This window comes from Ursus arctos, unplaced genomic scaffold (assembly GCF_023065955.2).
Source record: "Ursus arctos isolate Adak ecotype North America unplaced genomic scaffold, UrsArc2.0 scaffold_21, whole genome shotgun sequence".
Taxonomy (NCBI): Eukaryota; Metazoa; Chordata; class Mammalia; order Carnivora; family Ursidae; genus Ursus; species Ursus arctos.
This window is the reverse complement of record NW_026622886.1, coordinates 662,942-686,829: the sequence shown is the minus strand read 5'-3', so window position 1 is coordinate 686,829 and position 23,888 is coordinate 662,942. Positions and strand designations below refer to the sequence as shown.

General features: G+C 48.5%; 1 protein-coding gene across 1 annotated transcript in view; it reads right to left on the bottom strand.

Moving 5' to 3' along the window:
- The window catches only part of TCF20 (transcription factor 20), a 109,436-nt gene that overhangs the window by 35,127 nt on the left and 50,421 nt on the right, over positions 1-23,888 (bottom strand). The window contains exon 2 of the mRNA XM_057316282.1: positions 13,354-19,047. Within this exon, the coding sequence (XP_057172265.1) occupies positions 13,354-19,047 (5,694 nt within the window). The remainder of the gene's footprint in view (positions 1-13,353; positions 19,048-23,888) is intronic.

Sequence of the window (23,888 nt, the reverse complement as noted above, 5' to 3'; positions counted from 1 at the left end):
ACAACCTGGTAGGGTAGTCCAGTTATTATCTCCACTTTAAGGGTTAAAAAATTGGGCCAGGAAAGGCTCAATGACTTGCCTACCATTACAATTTCCAAGTAGCCAATCTTGATGAATAATTCAAGGATAAAATGAGACCTACAAGACTCAGTAACCATGACCCCTTTCAAAGACCTTCGGTTGGGTAAATACAAGAGCCCCTTTTGCTCTTCCTGTGGCCCTCCTGCTCTGGCAGCGGGGTCAGTGCACAGTGGTCATGCGATAAAAGGTGGCTCCATCACATGGGTTGTTCTTCAGGACTAGGTTACAAAGGCAACACACACGGGATGGCGTTAGCAAAGTTATTTAAACTATTTGAAAATATATCAGTGCCTATGGCATTTCAGAATTCCCAAGTCAAATTAAAGAGCTAAAGGCAACAACTGGTGTTTGCTGGTGGTCTCAGAGCCTTTGAGGGCCCAGGTGTGTGTGTGTGTGTGTGTGTGTGTGTGTGTGTGTGTGTGTGTGTGTGTGAAAGAGACAGAGAGAGAGAGAGAGAGAGAGAGATTTCCTGGGGCTCTCTACCGTTAATCTGGAAGTTAATTCTGAGAGAGAGAGAGAGATTGATTGATTTCCTGGGGTTCTCTACCGTTAATCTGGAAGTTGATTCTGAATGTAGTCTCCTAAAACTCACCAACAAAATCTTATTGGCATATTCACTATAGATGGCACTCTTTTTTTTTTCCCAGAGCAGGGGGTGGGATGCAGTGGGTCTGGGAGAATGGAGAATGGAGTTCCCTTGCTGGAGAGAGGACAGCCCTGAAGTGACTCGCTCTCATGAAGAAAGGGTGTCTGCAGCACTGGAAAGGCCGGCCCTGCCAGGAGGCGAAGCTGAAGCAACAGCAGTTTATGAAGACACCCCCCCCACAACCACACAACCACACGGCTGCCTCTCACAGTGCTCCCCACCTCTACTGTGGGTGCTCAGCATACAACCCCAGCCGGACACGTCACCATGGAGCAGAGTCCTCCCTCGGACAGCGCCCAGCCCCCAGCGGGTGTGCGACTACTACCGCCTGCTTGTGGCCACCTGTGAGGGGCAGGAGCATGCGAGAGCCCGGCGAAGGGGCTGCTCAGAGTAGAGAATGAAGAGGTGCTCCTAGTGGACCGTGTGTGTCCGAGGGCACGAGGGAAGGGCCTGGAAAGGAGGAAGATGTGGATCTTGACGTGTGCCTACTTCTCTCCCACTCACTCTTCAAACTCCCCAAGTCACTCTGACCTGGCAGGTCTGAGCGCCCCAGGAGCCTACCTGACTCAAGTCAGGTGCAGCTCCTCGGTGCCTGCGCGGACCCCACACCCTCACAGCACCTACACAAGGGATGGTCTAAGCGAAGCTAGGGCTGCCCTCAGCTGCAAGGAACCATCACAATTCCTTAATCCTGAAATGGTCTTACTTCACTTGGACGTCTAAGAGGCGTCTCAGACTTAACATGAACACAACACACCCGATTTCCCCCACCAAACCTGTTCCTCCTCCAGGCTTTCCAGTTTCAAGAGATGGCACCCCATTCGTCCCGTTGCTCTGTTGCTACCCCTGCTCACACAGGCCACAGGGACCCGCTCCTGCGGACCTCCCCAACCCCATTACCCGCTCTCCGCACCCAGTACTGCCTCACCACGCTGCTTTTTCTGTCCCTCAAATCCACCAAGCTCGGTTCTCCCCTGACAACCCCGGATGCTCTAAAATGCCTTCTGATCTCAAAGGCTGGCTCGTTATAGCACTCCCACCTCAGCCCCTCAGGGCGATTTACCTGGACCCCCAATCTAAAGCAGCTACCCCAGGGGCTGGGTGGCTCAGTTGGTGAAGTGTCCAACTCTTGATTTCGGCTCAGGTCATGATCTCAGGGTCATGAGATCGAGCCCTATGTCAGGCTCCACCCTGGGTGTGGAGCCTGCTTACAATCTTTTCTCTCCCTCTCCACTTGCACTCTCTCTCTAAAATAATAATAATAATAATAATAATAATAATAATAATAATAATAAAGCAGCTACCCAATCACGGTCTATCACACTGTCTTATTTTAACTATGTGCACAGATTTGCTCCTGGCACATAACACTGGCTGCATGGACAAGGGGAGGGTGCTAGTAAACCAGGACTGCAAGCCCGCGCTGGCATGGCCACACTTGGGTTTTAGAAACATCATTTCAGAGCACAGGACAGACCAAAGGGGCTCAAAGTAAAGGGTAGGGAGACCAATCATGATGCTACAGTGATGAGAAAAGATGATGGTCTGGACCGGGGGAGGGAGGTGGTGACAATGAAGATATGAGAGAGATCTGGATTATTTCATTAATAAAAACAACGGGATATTGTGAGTGCCTGGAAAGGAGTAACAGAGGAGGGGAGAGAGGAGTCTAGGATGGCTCTAAGGTGTTTGTTTGGGGCACAGGACAGCATGGAACCAGGCAGGGGGACACTGGTGTCTGTGTATCCTGGTTTAGAGTGAGGACGCTGGCAGGGGGATAGACAGCTCTCAAACTTGAGTTCTAAGTGCCATTAGGTGATGTTCACATTCAGAAACTGTTCTCCCTTCTGAGCCAAAGTTGAGGCTGTCCTTTAGACGGTTGGGCTGGGATAATCACCACCAGCGGTAGGACCCTAAGGTGACTGCCCTCTGGATGTCATGTGTTTGTCTCAAGGGGCACACACTGAGACACACGCACAACAAAACCTCACACAGATGCTGTCTACTGAGGGCAGAGCCCGTGGCAATGGTTCCCAGCATGCTGCGCCCCACAAAGAACTACTGGGGTGAACAGTTAAGACTGGTCATCCATCTCCTGCCCATTAATGTTTTCCCAGAAACAATAAAGCAGCGGATGGAAAAAAGCTGTCACTCAGTCTCATTACCAAAACACATTTTCACTCCTCTCTCCAATTCTTTCATGCAAAGATTAAAATTCTAACCAGTATTTTCATAACTGATTTTCAATTATGTTTTAAAACAAGTACTTTAAGTGGTATCCAAAGGCCTACCTCCTACCACTAAACATCTGTTGCTCCTTACACGTCTCCTGAGAGAGCCTGCTAGTCACAGGTTCCCTCCGCACTGCACTGAGCCGCCATGTGTCAGGCACCACGGTGGGCTCGGCTGGGAGAACAGTCACAATACATGGTGCTAAGTGGCACAACAGGTGTAATGGGAGTGCTGGAGACTTGCTGTCTGGGGAACCAGGTGACAGGTGAGCTGGTCTTTTTAAATGTGCTTTTCATGAACAACAGTGTTTAAAATGCCCAGGCCTGCTGGGAGGTGCAAAGTCTTGTTTCGGCAAACAAATATATTATTTTTGAGGGGTTGCCTTTTCAAAGCATTAATATATTTTGATTTCTTCCAGAGGGAGCTCCACCTAGGAAACAAGCAAAGAGAACCAACTGGCAACTCTCCTGTTGCTTATGTTAATGCACTACTATCCCACCAACTCAGCTTTAAGTAGTTTTTGAACAACAAAACCAACCTGCAAGAGAACCAAAGCCCTATGCCTGACATCCGTCTCAACCAACATTTAAACTTCACAGAGTTTTTGAAGTCTAGAACCAGCTGGCATCTCCACGGAGCCAGTCACAAGGAGTATGCCTGCGAATTAAAAGAACATAGACATTTTACTAGAAACTCTTCCAGTGGCCGCTTAGTGAAAACACGTAAGAAGTGAAATGCCTCCAAAGCTGATGTCACTGCAGCTGGGTCCCACTTCCAATCTTGAAGTTTGTTCTTGCAGACGGAAACATGTCATTGTGTTGACATTGGTCCCATGCATCTGCTTACGTGGCAGCTCTTCGGTGCTATTCTCATAAGGCACATTCCTTGACAGCAGGCTGCTGCCAACATATTCAAATGAAGTGTCAGCTCCTAAGTGCATACGGCCAAAATCACTCCACTGTACCTGGCTTACTGGGACAGGGTCATACAGGGCTGAGTTCTTTCTCCTCGGCTTGATTTCTACCCAATAAGCTTAATGACAGGGACGCATCTCCACTAAAACACGTGAGGACACCTTCTAGGACTGACACCAGCTTACAGCACTTACTTCCTTTAAAACCACCTCAGCTTAAAAGTCTCTAGGAAACGTTTAGCGCCCACCAAGGAAGCTACCTGATCTCCAGCAAAGTTAATTTTACCCCGAACAGTCCTCTGTCACCGTCCTATTTATAGATGAGAAAACTTTATCTAAGAGCTCTCCAAATGCCTCATTTAGGCGGCACTCCTGAAGAAAGCGCTTCCCATACATCCACATTTTCTAGATAACTGAGTTATTCAGACTCGGGAAATTATGCGCAGAAAAATGACAAATTGAAGAGAAACATTAAAATTAATAGGGAACAGCAGCAATATCACTAATACAAGAAATAAAATTTAAAGGAAAAAATTTAAAATACATCTAATGTTGCTGAGGTTATAGTGGGCCCGCGTGTATCTGTGGGTGCCTGTAGCTCTGTATGACGCTTTTTGGTTAAACCACAAGATGATGCCTATCAAAACCCGTAACATATTCACATTTTTTGATTTAGCAGTTTAACATCTGGAGATTTTCCCTCAACTAAAACTCCATATATAGAAATGTTTACCGCTGCATAAAAAAATAAAGTAACCGGAAGCCTCAATGGCTAACGGTGCAGGAGTACTTGGCTAAATTACATTACACACATATTAAAATAAAACATATAAGTTACCATGCAAGTTAAAATTACAAAATTAAGTGAAAAAAGCAATACAGCCTTGTATCTCTAGTTAATGGCAGAGACTCTCTGGGTGTGGATCCTGGACTCAGTTATCTAGGAGGAAGCCCACCTCAGAGGGTTGCTTTGAGGTTTAAACGCGAGAATTCGTGCACAGTGCTTGGGAAGTACTCAATCCATGTTAGCAATTGCTACTACACTATTATTACATCTAGTAAAACAAGCACATGGACAAAATCTAGAAAAGAGACACATTTACTGAGTTACCAGGATTGTGGCTTTTACCTACAGTTCTAGTAGTTTTACGGTATGAGTAACATTGTCATCATTCACTCTTATGTGAACAATATGTAATTCCCTCACAAAAGGTATCTTACCTTTTAAGGAATCAGGAGTTAAGACTAAGCCTCAAGCCCACAGACGTGCCTGGCGCCCCCTCTAAACCTAAAGTCTGTTAAGCCTGCTCTTCTGTCCTTTCCTGGTTTCCTGTTGCTTCCTGTGAGTGGAGCGGTCTCAGACCCTCCAAAAATAAGTATCCGTGCATAGTGACCACCTGAACTTCAGAACCCATCTGACCTCAAGGTAAAGTGCATGCACTTTGTCTAGTCTCAGTTCAACACACAGAGGCCTGAGGCTACATCCTGGAACTCTAAGAAAATGGGGTGAACCGTGCACAACAGAGCTTTTTCCAGGCCCCAAAAAGTAATGTTTCATATCAGCTCTTTCTCACCATAATGAAATGCAATTTGGTAGTCTACTGTATTGTCAATAATGTCAATATCTTGAAAAATTATTAGAAAACCAAAAATAGCAAATGACCTCTTCTGTGCCCCCTTCCGTTCCCAACCATATTATAGGCAATAATTACAATGGTAGCTTAATGTCTTTGATACCTTTTCAGAGTTCTCTATGTGGGATTAAAAAAAAAAAAAAAAAAAAGACACAGATCTCATGATTTCCTATTTCCTCCCACTTTCTTGCAACCCGGATTAAGTTTCCTGCTTTTACATTTATGCAGAAAGCTAAATAAAAACCCGCCAGTCCTTATGAGAAGTACTGTACTAGATAGAGACCCAGAGGGCTGACGACCTGAACATGCAGATTCAGTGGGGCTGCTTTCACACCTAGTAGTTTCTTCTGCCCGCTACACATTAGCTGCAAAACGAAGGTCTCCCTTCTCTTCCTCAATCCCCTCTTGCTGTTACTGGGGTCTTACTCAGCCCACTCCATTGGCCAACCTCTCCACTGAACGGGAAGCCTCGGCTTTAGTCCTCACTTCCCTTTACCTGCCACACCTAATTGGTTTCTGGATTCTATCGACTTTAAATTCCAAAAACGGTCCTAGTACCTGTCCACTCCTTCCGATTCCCTTCTCTGCCCCTTCTTCAGCCCTTATCATCTCTAGAGAGATCAGTGCCACAGCCTCTCAACCAGTGGGCCTGCTTCTTCCCTCTCCTCGCATCTCTCCTGAGTTGCCTAAGACACAAACCTGATTGTGTGATATTACACGCTCAGAACTGCTGGTGGTTTCCCACTGCCCATAAATCAAAGGCTCAATCCTTAGACTATAAGAGAGCCCTCTGCAGTCCCCACCTATGTTATTAGCTATTTTGGGGGGGGAGGGGAGGAGGTGGAGTGTGGTTGCTCTGAATCATTCTATGAATTCTTAATTATTTTGGATCTCCCTTACAGCGCTGACCCATCAAAAATGTTTACTTAAAAAATAACTTTATTACTGGGTAGACTCTTTACTTTGGCCTTACGTAATCACTATCGAAAAATGACCAACTCACAAGAACATTAATGCTTTTACTTAACGTGCCAGGCAGACTTTATTCCCTTCCTTCTGCCTCCTCTCCTTTGAACGATCTAACTCCTGAGAATGTCTGTGGGCTGCTGCTAGATCATAAGACACTAATTAACGCTGCACCCCTAAATACCACACACACCCTGCTCCCCACAAACTTGAGTTTCCCGTAAGAGTAAAAATGAAAAGAAAATGGTTGTTTCCTATGCAGGGCAACTTCCCTTCATGGGAAGAAGCGCTAGTCACGCGGGCACGGAACGACACATGAACTACAGCCCGCTAAGTGAGCGAACAGGAACCCATCTTCACTAGAACACGTGAGGATACCACCCCAGGGCAGACACAGTCCCACAGCACCTGCCCAACATTTCTCTATGTACCTTCCAAAGAGTCACTCATGCTCCTAAGAACTTTCCTTACAATGGGCACTATCAGTTTCCATATTTTATAATCAAGAAGGTAAAGCACAGAGGCTAAGAGCCTTGAGCAAGTGACCAGCTAGGAAATGCCAAGTGCTGGAATTCATACGAAGCAGTGTGACTCCAGGACTCTCACCCAACCCCCACCTCCCCAGCTGCTGAGCGGAATGGCCAAGGCAGAATGGTGAGGAGGATCTCTGAGGGCACAATTAAGCTGAATGGATTTTCCCTTATCGGACTTCTTTTCAATAAATGGGAAGATGGGAAGAAATTGGCCTGCAGTTGGTGGCCTTCAGGGTCCTACAAAATTGGCCTTGGATTGGGGCAAGAGGTTAGGGCAGGGGGTGGGGGGAAGCTCCATTTTTTTTTTTTTAAGATTTTATTTTTATTTATTCGACAGAGATAGAGACAGCCAGCGAGAGAGGGAACACAAGCAGGGGGAGTGGGAGAGGAAGAAGCAGGCGCATAGCGGAGGAGCCTGATGTGGGGCTCGATCCCAGAACGCCGGGACCACGCCCTGAGCCGAAGGCAGATGCCCAACCGCTGTGCCACCCAGGCGCCCCAAGCTCCATTTTTCTCAACAGTATGGAATAAAGGAAGTATTAAGTCCTGGAAAATTTAAGCTCTCATGCAGGAACTGTGTGGCAAGGCGTCACTTTCTGCGCGAATCACATAAACCTTCCAGACAAGGTCCAGGAGCCTTGCTGCCAAGTGCTGTTCCTCACACACCAGCCATGGGACTTGAGGCCAACGCTCCCCGACCGGTGAAGGGAGCTAGGGGCCCTTACAGCATTCTAACTGCAGATTTGTACTGGTTTTCTAGCAAGGACTCAGACAGCTCTTGAACTGAACTGCACACCTACTTGTGCATGCTATTTGATCATGTTAGCCCTTTTAACACCTTAGCAGTAGCTAGTGTAACACCTCAGGGATGAATTATGTGGCCTAGTATATACAGTAACCTGCCAATATTCCTGTTTATGGTCCTTTACCTTGAGCATTTTCAGTCTATCCCTTACAAGGTTTTGTTTTTTTGAGCGAAAGCGTGGGGGAGGGGCGAGGAAGAGTTGCAGAGGGAGAGGGACAGAGAGAATCTTAAGCAGGCTCCATTCCCAGCCTGGCATGAGATCATGAGATCTCAGACCCTGAGATCATGATCCGAGCCGAAATCAAGAGTCGGATGCTTAACTGACTGCACCACCTGGGCGCTCCTCTAAGTTTTATTTTAAAATCAGGTATAAAGCTTCTCTCATCATCCTTCCACCCCTAAAAGAAAGAAAGAAATAGACTGTAGGAAAACTCTTTCAATTTGTCACAATCTATTCTGTAACATTATATAAGCAATAAAATTCCAAAACTGCACATTTCATGATATTCCTTAGAATTTAGAAAAACCAAATCCTGAGAGGAAATGACCCTTTTCTCTGGAGGTTTAGTCTCAAGGTCTCATGCAGCGATATAAAAGGGAGGGCATACAGGTAGTGTTAAGAAAAACAGGTAATAAGATAATCCTACAACTCTGTGCTACTTGCTGAAAGTCACGGGAACAGAGGGATGAATGAACCCTGGAATGTGTTAATACGGTCAGGCTGGGACAGCAGTGTGAGCTGCGGCAACAAAGATCAAGTGACAGCCTCCAGAGGGGACTGGAGAAGAAGAGTGTAAGGAAGCCAGAGGAGGGGACGGGGAGGAAGGATGAGGAGAGGGTACAGGGGAGGGTCAGTCACTGCGGGGCATGTGTGTCTGGTGAGTCAAAAGCAGAGACCAGGAGCTTACGTGGGAAGGCTTCAGCAGGACCTCGGCGGGAGGCAGTATCCTTGGGTGGGCGGCGGCCCACTACTAACTTAGGGAGCACAGATGGAAATTCAGGGGGTACACAGGATAATGCATTTCACACATAACCAGAGAGGCTAAATGATCTGTTTTTACATGCAGTTTAACATGCAGTTACATTTTCATAATATCATTGATATATTAATACTTTTACACTTGTCAATTCAGGTTTTTTGTCACAGTTTAAAGTAAATTAGAGATGGAGGACGGATCTATTTAAACTTATATTAAAAATAAACTTTGGGGTGCCTGGCTGGCTCAGTCAGAAGAGCATGTGGCTCTTGATCTCAGGGTCGTGAGTTTGAGCCCCACGCTGGGTGTAGAGACTAAATACAGAAAGCTTGGGGAAAAAAATTTCAAATATAATCTTCGATATACTGATCAAAAGAAAATTAACCCAAATCCAGTTAACATACACAAATTCCCATGGAGGTTGTTAGGAATCTGTTTGGAAGGGGAGCTGTCAGCCCAGGTGGTGGTGGAAGGAAGGCAAGGGAATAAACACAGGCCGGCTCTCCTGAGAGCAGAGGACACTAGAGATCCGTGTCTGCCACCACAACCCTGAACCCTGAAGGCCTTCACATTCCTAAATGTACCAAACATGACTTTTATAAACCAAGTTATATGTATGTCTGTTTAGAGGCAAGTGCCTCTATCACACTATTCACATCAGATCAGAGTCACTGTGGGCTCTCATACACAATCAGACCAAGATAAATAAGCAGAGGTCAAAATCAGACAAAACCGAAGAGGGCTGTGCAGAAATGAATGGATTAAGTCCCACCCTCAGAAAAGGAAGGAGAGCGAAGGCCATCTGCTTGAACAGGAATGTTCTAGTTTTCCGCAATTTTCACAGGACACTTATAGGGAGGGAGCTACTGTCTCTCGAGGACTTCATATTATTTTATTATAATATCATGCTTGTTAAAACACCTGATAAATACACGGGCCAAAATGGATCTCTAATGAAATATATGTGGCCTTATCTCAACAGGATAGGATTGGGAGCGCTTGTTAAGAGGACTGAAATTGAAAGCATCTGCTAAAACCTAAGATAAAACTAGACTCAAAGTGGCCTTGACAAAATGAAACAGCATCTATCAAATTAGAGAAGGCAAGTTAGTGTAATTTTCATTTGTTCTCAAGTACATCAGGAAAAGGAGAATATAAAATGGGAAAATAAAACAGAAAAAGATCTTGCAGTCATAGTGGAACATCAGTCAGCTCAAAAAGCCAAAGTAGCATTTTTTGAACTATTTTAAAAATAAACGCATCCCTGGGCTATATACCACCTGAACATGTGTCACTAAAGCCAAGTCATCCTTTATTCTGAGGGTAATGGGGTGGCACTGTCTTCCCTTCCCATCTCACTGGGTGGCTTGTGGGAATAAAACAGACGTGCGAGGGTACTCAGAAATTAAATTCAATATACAAAGCTAGCATTCTATTCTAAAACAGGGAGGTTACATAAACAGAATGGAATCAAGGGAAGAGAAAGTTGAGTGTTTTTAAAGGGCACTGGCATCGTGTGAGTACAACATAAGGAAGTAAGTGTAAAGCTACAGTATGAAATTTATTTAAGATTTGTCATGAAACTAATATAATGTTATATGTCAATTATATCCCGATTGAAAAAAAAGACTGGTCAGCTGTTTGGGTTCTAAAACCTGTTATTAAAAGAGAAGGTGGCATTTGCAGCCCTGGTGGAGCCACAAGAGAACCCAAAAATCTAGTTTAGAGCCTCTACTAAATAGAAGCAGCCTAGGGACAAAAACATCTGCTTTTATGTCTTTCACCTTTGAATAAAACATTCCAACTTTTTATCCCTTAGAACATACGATTAATTTGAAGTACTTCTGAAACAGCTGAGGCTGAAATTAGTATTTTAAAAAACAAAAAACACTTTCAATATTCTCTGCCTAAATTGCTTCATGTTATCTTAACCACCTAGTCGGTGACGTGGGGGGGGAGGGGACGGGCAAGAGAGAATGATTTATCATACTCAGCATTATCTGTTCTAATTATAACATGCCAGATTTTACTTTGGGATCAAAGCTGACAAGTAGTAAGCTGAACTGTCACTTTCTGAAGACAGAGATTCCCTATTAGGAATTTTAAAAGGCAGGCCTGTGGGTTACCAACCTTTCTGGGACAGAAGGACCACCTGTGGCTCAGCGTGGTCTCATCATTCTCAGGTGCCTTCTACTCCTAGACCTGGATTGAGACACAGGATTTAGGGATCTGCTGGGCAGGAGCTAGCCTGCTATTACTGGTTACCAATTATTGCTACAGAATGTTCAACAGTTTACACACAGAAGTTACTCTGAGAAATATTAATAATATTCTATGTTGAAATAAAGAAAACACTGGCAGATGGGGCAGGGACACACACCTAAAATAACAAATAAACAAAACAAACCACTAAATATGGCAGGCAGGCCACCAACTGGAGCAAGACAATGACTGATAGATTAGGGAGTACTCAGAATTGACTATTTAAAGAATTTTGTACTTCGGGGTCTTAAATGTTATGTCCCTTTAAGACTTTCGCATTGTAAAATGTCACTGTGTCTAAGAAGCAAATCTATTTCAAACCTGGGGATCGGGAGTGACTATGGTGATGGAGAGGGAAGGTGGGAGGAAATAAACTCGTGGTGGGGGAGGGCCTTAAAGGGAAAGCAAGCTCCTCGTGTGACTGAATTAGAATGTTCTAATATAAAAAATATATAAACTTCATATTAATTACATTTTTTTACTATAGTTTATAGCTTTGACTTCCTTTTTATCAGACACTGTTATAAATTCTGGAGACAATGCAATGACAAAATACAGTGCTTTTAGGGGAAGTGTAGGTGGCGGGCAAACGAACAGTATAAAGTATCCAAGAATACTATGGATCCTGGCTGATACAATCATTCACTATGACTGAAAATCATCAGTATATTTGTCAAGAATGGTAAATTTTAAATATAAATTAACACAAAAACTCTTATATAATTATCACAGACTGAACATACATTTCCACATCTTTTCTCTTCCCACAAAGATAAAGGGATAAACTTATACGACAACTTCACGAGGACACCAAGAATGGGAAAGGGAACACACACGAGAGATGTCCCCATTTCCGGACGCTGTAAATCAGACAAAGAGGGAGTGACCCAGCAGTCTGAAAGGCACAGAAAGGAATGAGTGCAGTGGAGGGGCCACTAGAACACCAGCCACGGAGTGGCACAGAGCCTGGGAAGCAGGCATCTCAGAAAGTGGGGCCAGAAACCAGGTCATTAGCTCAAATTTTAAGAGGAGTTAGGTCCCTAACCCAGCCCAATTCAAGCAGTTAGCAGTCCCTGCAACAGAGATGTTTAGAGAAGACGTTTTGAGAATATCAGAAATGAAGATAAAAAAATAAAAAGTTGAAAAGAGCGTGGAGAAATTAGAACAAAAAGGCAGAGAGAGAGAGAGAACCCAGGAGAGAAAATGTAAAGACAGAGGATTGATCCAGGAGTTCCCTAATTTACAGGATTCCAGAAAGAACTGAGAAAACAGAGGGAAGGAAATTATCCAACAAACAACACACGACAAACTCCCCGCGTGGGAGACAGGAGTTTACAGATGGCAAGATGTCCCAGTGGGGGCAGCCCAGTGAGTGAAGAGACCCACCCCAAGGGAAACCAAGAAGATCCTCAAACCCTCCACAGGAGGAAGGCAGTTCACACACTCACACCAAGGACTGAACACCACGCACAGCTCCCGCCCTCAACTGCAGCAGCAGAAGCTCGAGGACAAGTCAGGAGCCAGGACTCCAAGACAGCGAGAGAAAATCACTTCAAATCTAGAATTCTATACCCAACCTCAAGTAAACACGAGGATGGGATAGAGACATACTCTCCTACAAGACAAGATCTCAAAGTATTTATCCCACACACCCTTCTCGGGACACTCCTCGGGGATGACGCGCTGCATTAAACGAGGGCGCAGACCAAGAACGGCAAAGACACGGGGTTCAGGAAACGGCGCTCCCTGGAGGAAAGAAGGGAGTGACGACGATGACAACACCCCAGGCGAACAGCTATGCAACCGACCGAAAGAATGAACATCTGCTGTCGGGTGTGGATTAGAGAGATGTGGTCTGAGAAAAGCCATAACAACATGAATTAATAATCCTAGAGAAATGAAGAGTTTTAGAAGAAAGGAAAGAGAATCATAGCATATTTTGTATTACAGAGTCAGATGTTGAAATATGGGGGGAAAGGATCAATAAATAAAACAAATAGCAGCAAAACAGAGGAAAGCGCAGAGCACTTGGCTGGCGGGCTCGAGCAGAGCCGCTCCCCTCGCTACGCGGTGCTGCACCGACACGACTCCGCCCCTAGGCACCCGTATTACTGATAAAAAATACAAGTTAAACACATCTTCCAAATTACTTCATTTTCTGTCCCTCATGTGGGCCTACGGGCTCTAATCTGGAGGAATTACCACGTGGTGCAGAAGAATAAACGGCAAGGCTGGACCGAGGAAAGGAAAGAGCGGAACCCGCAGGAAGGTTAGAGCGAGCCCGGGAGGGGACTCCCTACTCACCATCTCTCTGGCTATTTCCAGCGCCTCCTGCAGGCCGTAGAGCCTGCCGCAGACCAGGTAGATTCCATTGGCCCAGAGAATACAACCCTCATGGACCCAAAATTCATTGCTGTCAAGAGGTAGTTCAGGGATTTGTAACTCCAGCTCGGGGCCACCTTCTGAAGTGGTGGGCACGGAGGGCTTTGAGTCCAAAGCAGTCTTTTCGCTGCTGCCCTCGGCGGTGGCTTTCTTACAGGGGAGCCCCCGGGACAGGGACCGAGGGCCTCCGCCGCAGTCTTCCGAGCGGTGTCGCCGCTTAAACCTGGGGTGGGCGGCCAGGCTCCTCTGCTCCTTCTGCTGCTGCTGCTCGTCCTCCTCCTCAGTGTCCGTCTTGGAGCCGTTCGAAGCGCTTTTGTGCCGTACCTTCACTTTGCTCTGCGTCTCCGTGGCCCGCTTGGGAGGCGGGTTCTTCGGGAGAGTGGCTGCATAATCTTGCGGATAAAAGGGTCCAAAGAGGTCGCCCATGTTCCGGTAACTGGCCCACTTGCCACACAGACAGCAAACCAGGTGCCCCATAACAGAAGACTCTGTTACAACAGGGCCCTGCAGCATGAAGGACGAAGCTGGGAGCGCCTTGCTTTCAGTGCTGCTGGGTGGCGGGGTCAGAGACCGCTGACCCTTCCGACCCCTCACCAATTTGGTCTGTTCTTCTTCTTCAGCATTGATGATTGTACAAACGGCTCCAAGTTCACACTTATTTACTACATGGATGTAAGGGAAAAAAGACTTGTTCTTGGCATCAGTTTTATCCAGTGGCTGGGTGGCATACTTTAGTTTGATCTCAGGTTCTTGGGGTTCCACGATGGGAACTGCTTGTTTGGTTTTCCGCTTCCTTGGCTGTGCCCCAGGCTTCCTTCTCTCCCGCCTTTGCCTCTGCTTTTTTGGCTTTGGCTCTCCATCTGCAGAAGCTTCTGGTATCTGAGGGGGCTGAGGGGGTGGAGGCGGTGGCTGCTGTTTCTTTTGCTTGTTCACACTACCAATGGGTCTCCCCTTCTTCTTTCCTGATGGGAAGTACCCCTTCGGGGGGAAGCCCTCTTGTTTGGGGGAAATCGTCACTGTATCATTCTCTTTCTCTTCAGCCTTGGGGTTTGCCTCAGGGGCCGACACGCCCGCTGGAGGTACATTCTTTGAGTCAGAAAAGATTAAAGGTGCCGTCCCACCAAGGGAACCATCTGGTCTCCCCTGGTTACTCCCAGGCTTCTGTGAGGTCGCAGATGTCATGGTACCAGGGGGGTCCTTTCCAGCAGTGAGCGTGTCTGGGTGTGTCTCGGTCTTCACTTTGTCGTCCCCACCGCCACGCCACTCCTCTGAAGACCGTGGCAGGGGCTTTTCTATGCTCAACTCCTGGCTTGTTGGACAGACTAGGTCAGATACGAGCTCACCTTTTCTCTTCTCCATCTCGGCATCCTGAACGGCAACGCTCCCACCTTCGGGAGGGCCGCTCTTCAAAGACAGTATGTCATCGAGAGTAACCGTGTCTCCCCCGGCCTCCGCGCTGTTCGAGGATGCACTCCTCCTAATATTTGGGGACGTGATCTTCTGCACGATAGCTTCCAATTTCAACCCCCGGCCTTTCCGGGGGGGCAGTATTTTGGTCTTAGCAGGACTTGTGAGGGTAACAGCAGGGCAGTTTCTACTGTCTGGACTTGGAAGGTCCTTGGAGGATTCTCTCTTAGGGACAGATTTGACATCCTGACTGTGAGAAAGATGCGCATAGGAATTGAATGCTCTATCGGCGCCTTCTTTTGGTGGGTGAAGGAGGCGCCCTTTATCTTCGGTGTTACTGTTCTTCACATCTTGTGACTGCCTCTTGCTGGGAATGGGAGAGATAAAGGAACGCACCCGCCTTCGCATGATTAGGGGGTTTTGAGAGGAATGATCCTCTTGGCCTGGAAGCCTGAGCATAACGTTACTGGGTTTGGATGACTGGGACGTGTCGGCGAGCCCGTGTCCGTCGGCCTCATGGGGCGGCCCATACCTCTTCTGATTGGACATTCCTGGAGGACCGCTGCTTTTGGCCGGAGAAGTCTGCCGGGAAAGATCCCAACAAGATTCCTGTTGTAACTTCTGAGAGCCATGCTTCAATTCGATGCCTTTGTTAGACAGACCATCACTGGACATGAGGCAGCGCCCCCCTTCCTGACCGCTGGGGTCATGGTAAGTCCCCATGGGTGGGCCATACATCATACCATCTTTGTCGTTTTTCAGAGGGCTCCGCACTCTGTCAAGAAACTGCTGCTGCCTTGGGCTCTTCCGTGGTCCCTCCTGCCTGTGCTGTGCTGCAGCGATCACTCCCTGAGCAGAACTGCTGCTCCAGTCTTTATATTCCTCTTGTTGCTGTTGGTACATCTGTCTCTTATAATGGAGCTGAGAATTCAAACCTGCACTGGGGTCCCCGTAAGCATGAGCCCGAGTGTTTGTGTGGTAAGCAGAGGCCAGGCTTTCTGAGTTGGGAGAGAAAGGAGCGTGTAAAGAACTCCGGTTGGCCCTCTCTGAAAAGGTCATGTGCGGGTTCATGTGATGAGGGTCTCCCCCTGGGCCTCTGCTTCTCCCAGGAGACATCTTCAGTTTTTCTGAGAAGTCATGATACTGCGAAGGGGACCGACCTCTCATGCCCTCCCGACCACCGACTCTGCCAGGGACCCGCCGCATTGGCGTGGGTCTGCTGTCTTGGGGGCCATAGTCTGAGATGGAATCGTGGGCTGCTCCAGGGCTGGCATTGCCTCGGTAAGACTCGTGCTTGATGCTAGCAGGATGGCAGTGGTCTCCGGATTTCTTGTTGTTGAAACTAGCTTGGGATTTGGATTGTTCGAAGTCTTCCTCCTTTATCTGCCCACTCTGGGATTTCAGCTTTGTTTCCATGGATACCAACCCACCTGGAAGAATGACCGACTGACTTAAACTTGGATTGAGCCGTTCACTCCTCCCAAGTCTGGTGTCAGCACCCATGTGTCCCAGTGAGTGAGCCCCTGGGTCCCTGACAATCTGTCTTAGTGGAGAAATATCACAGATCACTGATCTTCTTTCAGAGAGGGAACCCCCGGGCTCATGGGCCGATGACTGAGGCTCTATTTCAAACTTTCTGGGAATCGGATAGTCAGCCAAATTGATCTGTTTCATTTCTGGAGCCGTGCTGCTTGACTTCCTTTCCCAAGGGCCCCAGTGTGGGTTTTCTAATAGGGACCCGATGCTTTTGTTCAAAAGGCCCCTGCTAGCTAACTCATTGGTCTGACTGACTAAGACGTTAGGCCTCGTGGCTCCTTCCAGGCCCCCAGCCACGCCCTGATGCTCCTGAGTACTCCTAGAGTATCTCCTGTCAGGGTGGTGGTGGTAACCCTGAAGCACTTCCTGCAGGAGGCTGGGGAACTTCTCATTTCTCCCCTTACGCTCCCCGTGGCCAGTGAAATCCCCCTTATCTTGTCCTGTAGGATACTGAGGGAAGCTACTGACATTTCTTGGCACGGCTGACCCGAAACTGTCTTTGTAACTGTAGCGCAGGCTTCCAGGAGATTTGCTGGGCTCACTCCTGCCTATAAAACCAGGGCCCACCGCAGAATGCCCGCCCTGGCCGTTTCCCTCTCCATTGTGGTTGGAGTTATTATCTACATTCTTGCTTCCTTTGCTCCCTCCCCCTGGGGGTTCTGGCTGTGGGACTGAGGGGTGACTGGTTTCCTTGGCCCCTCCGGCGCTGGGTGGCCTCTGAGGGGCTGCGGGATCATCCTCTTGGGAGCCTTTATCTTGTCCACCAGGCTTTTCTACCCGACCTGTCATGGCTTCCCGGGAGACAATCACCCCAACTGTCTTCTCATTGACTTTGGGGTTGCCCTCGGACGACAGCGGAGTGTCCTTAGCACCGGGCGAGGCAGCCTCTTCTCTGGCCGCAGGACTGGCACTGAGTCTGGGGGCTTCATTCTGAGTGCCTTGTGCCGGTGAGGAGCCCGCCTTCTCGGAGGCTCCGCCCTTATAGGTGGTGTCGGAGCTGGTGCTCTGGCCACTTAACTGCCTCACGCGCTCGCCCTGATCCTCGGAGCTGCTGGAGCAGCCTCCGTCCAGCGACTCGGCCATGGGGGACTTCAGCTGTTCTTCAGGCTGCGAGGAGCCTTCGGAGTTTGTGCAGCTGTCTGCTTTCTTCGAAGAGGAGGAGGGCCTCTTGGAGGTCTTCTTCTGAGGTGTCAGGGCATCAGAAAGTAGCATGTGCTGCACAGTATTAGGAAGATTGGCCACTTGAGTACTCAGGGCGCTCAAACTACTCAGCCCGGGATCTGTCAGTCGCTTTTCCGGCACTCCTTCTAGTCCAAACCCTTTGAAGCCTGCAGCATGAGAATTAGGACTGGGCATCATTGAGGGGGTCGGGCTGAGCTGGGGCATTAACTGTAAAATTCTGTTTCTGGAACCCATGGGCACACTGCCCTGCCCACACTGGAGGTTCTCCCCGCTCTGCATCAGAGGAGATGGGGTGGAGCTACAGCTCGGAGACTGAACCACAGAGGCCGCTGGGGAAGGGTTCGAGATGGGGCTGAAGTTCTGGTGGAACTGCATGGGGGACCTCACGGGCACCTCCGGCTGGCTGTACTGCCCCACCTGCGCCTGCAGGGGCAGCTTGCCAGCAGCGTTGCTGTACTGCATCACATGCTGAGGGGTGTGCTGCTGCGGCGGCTGGGCCGGCGGCTGCGCCTGCTGCTGCCCCTGCTGCGTCCCTTGGGGCATCTTGGCCTGTTCGAAACTTTTCATAGACTGAGGCTGATAGCTGTAATTGGACTGTGTTCCGTAAGCCTGTGCGTTAGAACCCACGCTGTGTCCCTCATACTGGGAGCCAGCATTCACACTGTAACTGCCATCGTAGCTCTGGCCAGACTGGCTGAAACGCTGCGGGGAAGGGAAGGAGGAGGAGGAGGAGGAGGCGGCGGAGGACTGGTAGTGCTGGCCGAACTGACCCACTCTCAGCTGGTAGCCAGTAGCAGAGGACGGCAGCGTTGAGGGCCGCTGCATTGGCTGCAGATGGGATGAACCAGACGCTGGCTGGCCAGTGGCTTGTGGCAGAGGCTGATGGGACTGGTAGAGCTGCTGCCTCAACTGCTGGACCTGCTGCTGCTGCTGCTGCTGGCTGGAAGCCTGCTGTTGGTACTGAGCACTCCCGGGAGAGAAGGGCCCCGTGTAATCCTGCTGATAATGAGACACACCGCCCAGAGCAGAGTGCTGTGCTTGAAACTGGCCCACGTGCCCCTCGCTCCCATACTGATTGCCGAAGCTGCTCCCCTGGGGGGGTCCGTAGCTCTGCACAGGCCCCGAAGGCCTTCGCTGAGGCGGCTGCGGGGTTCCTGTCGTCACGGGGTCTTTGCTGCCTGCCATGTAGTAAAAGTCTCCGGCCTCTTTCCTGAAACCCTGGTAGCCCTGATGGCCAGAGGTTTCACTAGCCATCGCTGCTGTCGTTGCCGTTCCTCGTCGGCCACCGCCACTGCTGCCGCCGCTGCCGCCACTGCTGCCGCCTGCGCCCCCAAAATTCTGGAACATCTGGGCTTGACGCGGGCTGAACTCTTCTATCCGGGACGAGCCGTGTACTTCCTGCGGGTAGCTCTGCTGGTCTCCGTGGTAACTGCTTTGCTCCCGGAAGGACTGCATACTGTTCAGCAGCACGGCAGCGGGCCAACAGCCCTCCTGGAAATGGAAGAGGAGAGAGAAATATCAGACACGCATCTCCTCTGCACACAGAAAATCAAGTCTGGGTGATGGAGGGGATACGGTAATTCAGATGCCCAGGTGAAGGGGACGAGCTTGAATTTCATCTCCTTTTATTTCTTATCCTATCCATTTCTGAAAATGCCAATAAGCAGAGAAATGACCTCAAGAGTGAGGCAGAAGTCTACGGGAGTATGAAAAGAAACATTCTGGGTAAATTCAAAATTGGTACAGGAAAAAAAAAAATCACACCTCATTATTAAATAAATGAGCCCCCAACATTCAAGTGGGCTAAAATATGGGGCTGTGCTATTACTGTTAATTTTTTAAAAACACAGCCATTTTTAAGTCAGTCTTCCAGTTATGCTGGGGAGGGTGAGAAAAAACACTTTCATCTATTTGCTTTCCTGTATTAGCCTGATCGTTGGACTGATGTCTCAAACAATGAGGAGGCAGTCCCGCCCTCCCCAACTTTGAGAAACAGAACTTGCCGGAGAACAGAAATCAGTCTCTGTGTCCAAATGCACATGAGAGCAGGTTTCCTGTAATTATCAACCACCTGTGATGACTGGCGACCCCAGGACACTCAGCTCTTCTCATTATATGGATTCCTTATTGCTGCAGCAATCCACACAGACCCAGGGCTTAACCTCTCTCTTGACATGTAATTGTGTACAAGGCACTCCTCCCTTCAATCATCTCTCCTCGACTCCCAGGGACAAAGGACTAGGCAGCATAGGCCAAAGCAGCAGCGACCATTCTTCCAGATTCTTTCTGGAAGTAGTCTGCAAGAAGTTCCAGCACCTCTAACACCTACATCGTGTTTTATTTGCCAATCTAGTATTCACACAGTTATTATTGGCCATTACTGTGAAAGAGGGACTTGAAACAGTCGCTCTGGAGAACAGTACAAGATATAAAGGAAAATAAAAATTCATCAAGCTAGGACCTAGACTCTTCCCAAAATCATCTGATTGGGTCAATACCTTGCATTACCTTTGCTAATGTAATTAGCATGTAATGTACCACTCCTCTTAGATAATTAATCGGGTAATTTTATTTTGCCTTTTGCCTGGGCCTATCTCCTTCTCAGAGTCAGCTAAGTAAGACGAGCCCAAACTGCTCCAAAAGTCTTTAAAATCCATTACTTAAAAAAGGAATTGAGAGAGGTGCCTGTGTGGCTCAGTCAGTTAAGCATCCAACTCTTGGTTTCAGTTCAGACCATAATATCGGTTGTGAGATCGAGCCCCATGTTGGGCTCCAAGCTGGGCGTGGAGCCTGCTTAAGATTCTCTGTCCCCCTCTCCCTCTGCTTCTCCCCCCACCCCAAAAAGGTTGTGAAATAAGTATGGGTTAGGGTAAGTTAGGAGACAGTTTCCTACAATGACTTACACTAAGCTAGTTTCTTAGTTCCTGCTCAGCGCTAGTGGACAATAAAGTTGCTGGAAGGAAAGTCAGTGATCCCTTTAAAAGGTAAGTTGGATTCCTTATCTCCAAGCCCAATGGGGGCTCCCCATCTCATTCAAGTGAAGCTGCTCTGGGGGTCCCTGTCTCCACCCCATTACCTCCCTGACCTCCCCTGCCACCCTGTGCTCTAGTCCTGCTGTATCCTGCTCCCGAGACCACTAAAGGCATTTCTACAGAGGAATTTTGCCCTAGCCTCCGATGTGCTACCCCTGTAGCAGCATGGTTTGCCCCTCTTACTTCTCTCCAGTCTCTGATCAAATGTCAACTGACTGGTAAGGCCTCCCCTGGCCATCCTATTCAAAACCGCTAACTCCACACCTGAGGCTGGGCTTTCCCCATCTCCCTCCCTACCACTTATTCCCAACAGACACAGATACGCTACCCGTGTGCTATCGTCTCTCCCCCCACGAGAACGTAAATTTTCTAAAGGCCTGAGACTTTGTGCCTAGCTGTAATCCTCATGTCATTAAAATGGTAAAGAGCACATGTCAGGCTTTCTGTGAACCAGCAAATGGTACAAGAACCAGGCTTTAGAGAACTAGGCTAGAACGTACCTACACAGAGGTGGTGGTGTGGCGGGAGATGAGAGAGTTGCAGGAAGAGAAAATAGAACGTGATCGATCTAAAAGCAGAGCTGGAGGATGCTGAACACCCTGCCTGTAAAATCCTCCAGGCCCAGCTCCAAGGGAAAAAACCCAACTTGAGTCTCCACGAGAGCCCTAAAGAGGCTCTGGAGAGTAAACGTGGGTCATGGCTGAAGATGGTCAGTAACTCCAAACTCAGAAAGCTGTCCCACTTCTTCCTGAAATACCTTCAGTCTAAAATAGCTAGACGAGAGTCTACGACTTTGATATTAAGTTTGATTACATAATCACATGACCCAAAGTCATCTTTAAACATTCAAGTACAAATAATCTCAGAATCTAAAGGAAACCGTTTCTCATCATCTTCAAAATGCCTCTGCAACAGACTGCTCTTCTCTGTGGTCCAGCGAGTCCGCCGGGCAGCCTACTGCCGGGCCCGCTACAGCAGCCGCCCTGCACACGCACTGCCACTACCCTCACAGCACGGACAAGCTCGTTCCACAGATGAGGAGACCGAAGCACGGAGCTCACGAGGCTCCGGAGCAACAGCCCCCTCAGGCCACGTTCCTAATGCTACACTACCCGGAGGACCCGGGATGCAGTCAGCGACAGCTGCCACTTGTCCCGTTAGAGTGGGCGGCCACCAACTATACTGTTCAGCCGTCCCTTCTCTGCCCCCCTCTCACCAGGACCTCCCCCATTATTCCCAGCACCGCTGAAAACATTGTGTCCGCACAGATCTCTCCTGTTTGTGGTGTGCCTCCAACCTGGCTCTCAGGGCCAGTGGCCTCTGCATGACAGAAGGTGGCTGAGATGGGTTACAGCGGACAAAAAGACTAAATCTGGAAGTTTAATGAAACGCTTTCTTAAGAGATAACCTCTCCACAAATAAATATTTTACATGTTGTTCAATTAATCCTTCCGTAAATAAAATCAGGCTTCTGAAAATCTGAGTGTATAAACAATGTTGTCACTTGCTCCAAAGTTTTCCTCACGAGCCCCTAAGAGCTAAAGACCAATTTAACACCAGCCAGTCCCGCTGCAGGCTGCCTGGTCCCTGAGAAAACCCTATCTCCACAGGGGCAGAGATTTGGGTATGATTCCTCAGAGGTCCGTTCTCAGCCCTTCCCCTGGAATTCCCTGTCCTGTAGGATGCCCTTCTCCCTAGTTCTGGTTTATGGACCAGGCGAAAAAGAAAAAATTCCCAGCCAAATACCTCCCGCAGGGTAGAGGTCATGCTAAATACTCTTAGTATACATGAAGGATCCGGTTGTGAGAAAGTGAATGCAAGTTCATCTGTTTTAGGAGTTCCAAGTAAAGCAATTAGGAAGACCAAGTATACCAGTAATTGAAAATGTCAGCCCAGAGTATCTGTAATTTTAGTATCAGCATTATAAAATAAGCTACTAATAGAGATCATTCCAATACTATCCTATCATTTTAAAAAAGCAAATATAATTAGTTTTGAAGCATCGTGATTAATAATGACAAATGCCTGAACTTCCTTGTTTGAATGAATACAGACATGGTTAAAGAAAATCTGACACTCCAAAGGAAGTCAGTCACCCATGAGGAATTTGTATACGCGCTCTGAAAAGAAGTTTGCCAACGCACCTCCCTCCCCAACTCTCCCTTTCCCAGACTTTTCCTTTTCCGATTTTTTCCTGTTTTCCTAGCCTTCTGAACGGTTTCAGAAGGCCGTGGAGTTGACTCAGCAAGGTCCCAGACTTACTGCCTTTACGTTCACGGCCTAGAGTCCACACACCGACTTCGCGGCAACCGCAGCTTATGCCTATGGCCTGCTCTCCACCCCATCACAGAGCCCACGACCTTGCCATCTTACAGAAGACAACAGCCACTTTCACTGTCCTCCTTCCTTCACATGCCCCACACCATCCCACTCCCCATTCCACTCTTCTCTACCAAGTGCTCTAAACTGTCTTCAACACAGGTTCCTCCCAAGATCTTTTTAAGTACCTGCTTCCTCTTTCAGTTCAGGTTTAACCACTGTTTTTCTGCTCCTTCTCCTTCCTTGCCTTGAAAAAATGCTTCACTTCTCAAGATGAACACGCTCTACGCTTCTAGATATGGCCTCTACCCGGTGGATTATCCTGTTTGTCCTCCAGCCTCCCTGCTCACCCATCTCCGCCCTGCTCTATGTCCTAGGAACGCGTACAGTAGGGACCCCAAGAGGCTCCAGTGCCCCTGGCTTTTGGGCCGGCCTGCTTGGGAAGAGGTGGGGGGGGGGGATTTGCTGTGTGAGCTCCAACTCTGCAGTCGCTGAGGCTGGCTGAGATTGTCCACCAATGGCCACGCTCCCTTTGGGCAGCAGCCACTTTCTCCAGGTCTCAGAAACTGCTTCCTCCTCTTGCCTTTCAGGCCTGAGGGCGGGGGGCGGGTAACAACTGCTACTGCTGGCGGAGGAGACTCTACTTTCTCCACTGGTGCCCCCACCCCTGCTCACCCTGTGTAAACAGTCCCAGTCCTGCGCTGTGGTCAGCTTGGCGTCATGATGACCCTCCTTCTAAGTCCTCCTCTGCAGATCAGAAGCTGGGAGCGACTTTCCATAACCCCCTTTCCAGCACAGATGAAACGAGAAGCACAAGAGAGATTTGGAAAACAGAAGAAAAAGGAGAGACTGATAGCCCCAGAGGTAGCTGCGCCAGCAGACGCAGATGCTTGGCGGCTTCCCTGGGAGCTCATGAGAACCACTCACTGTGGTACCGCAGCCTGAGACGGTCAGGCACAGCTTCCCCGACCTTCTCAACCC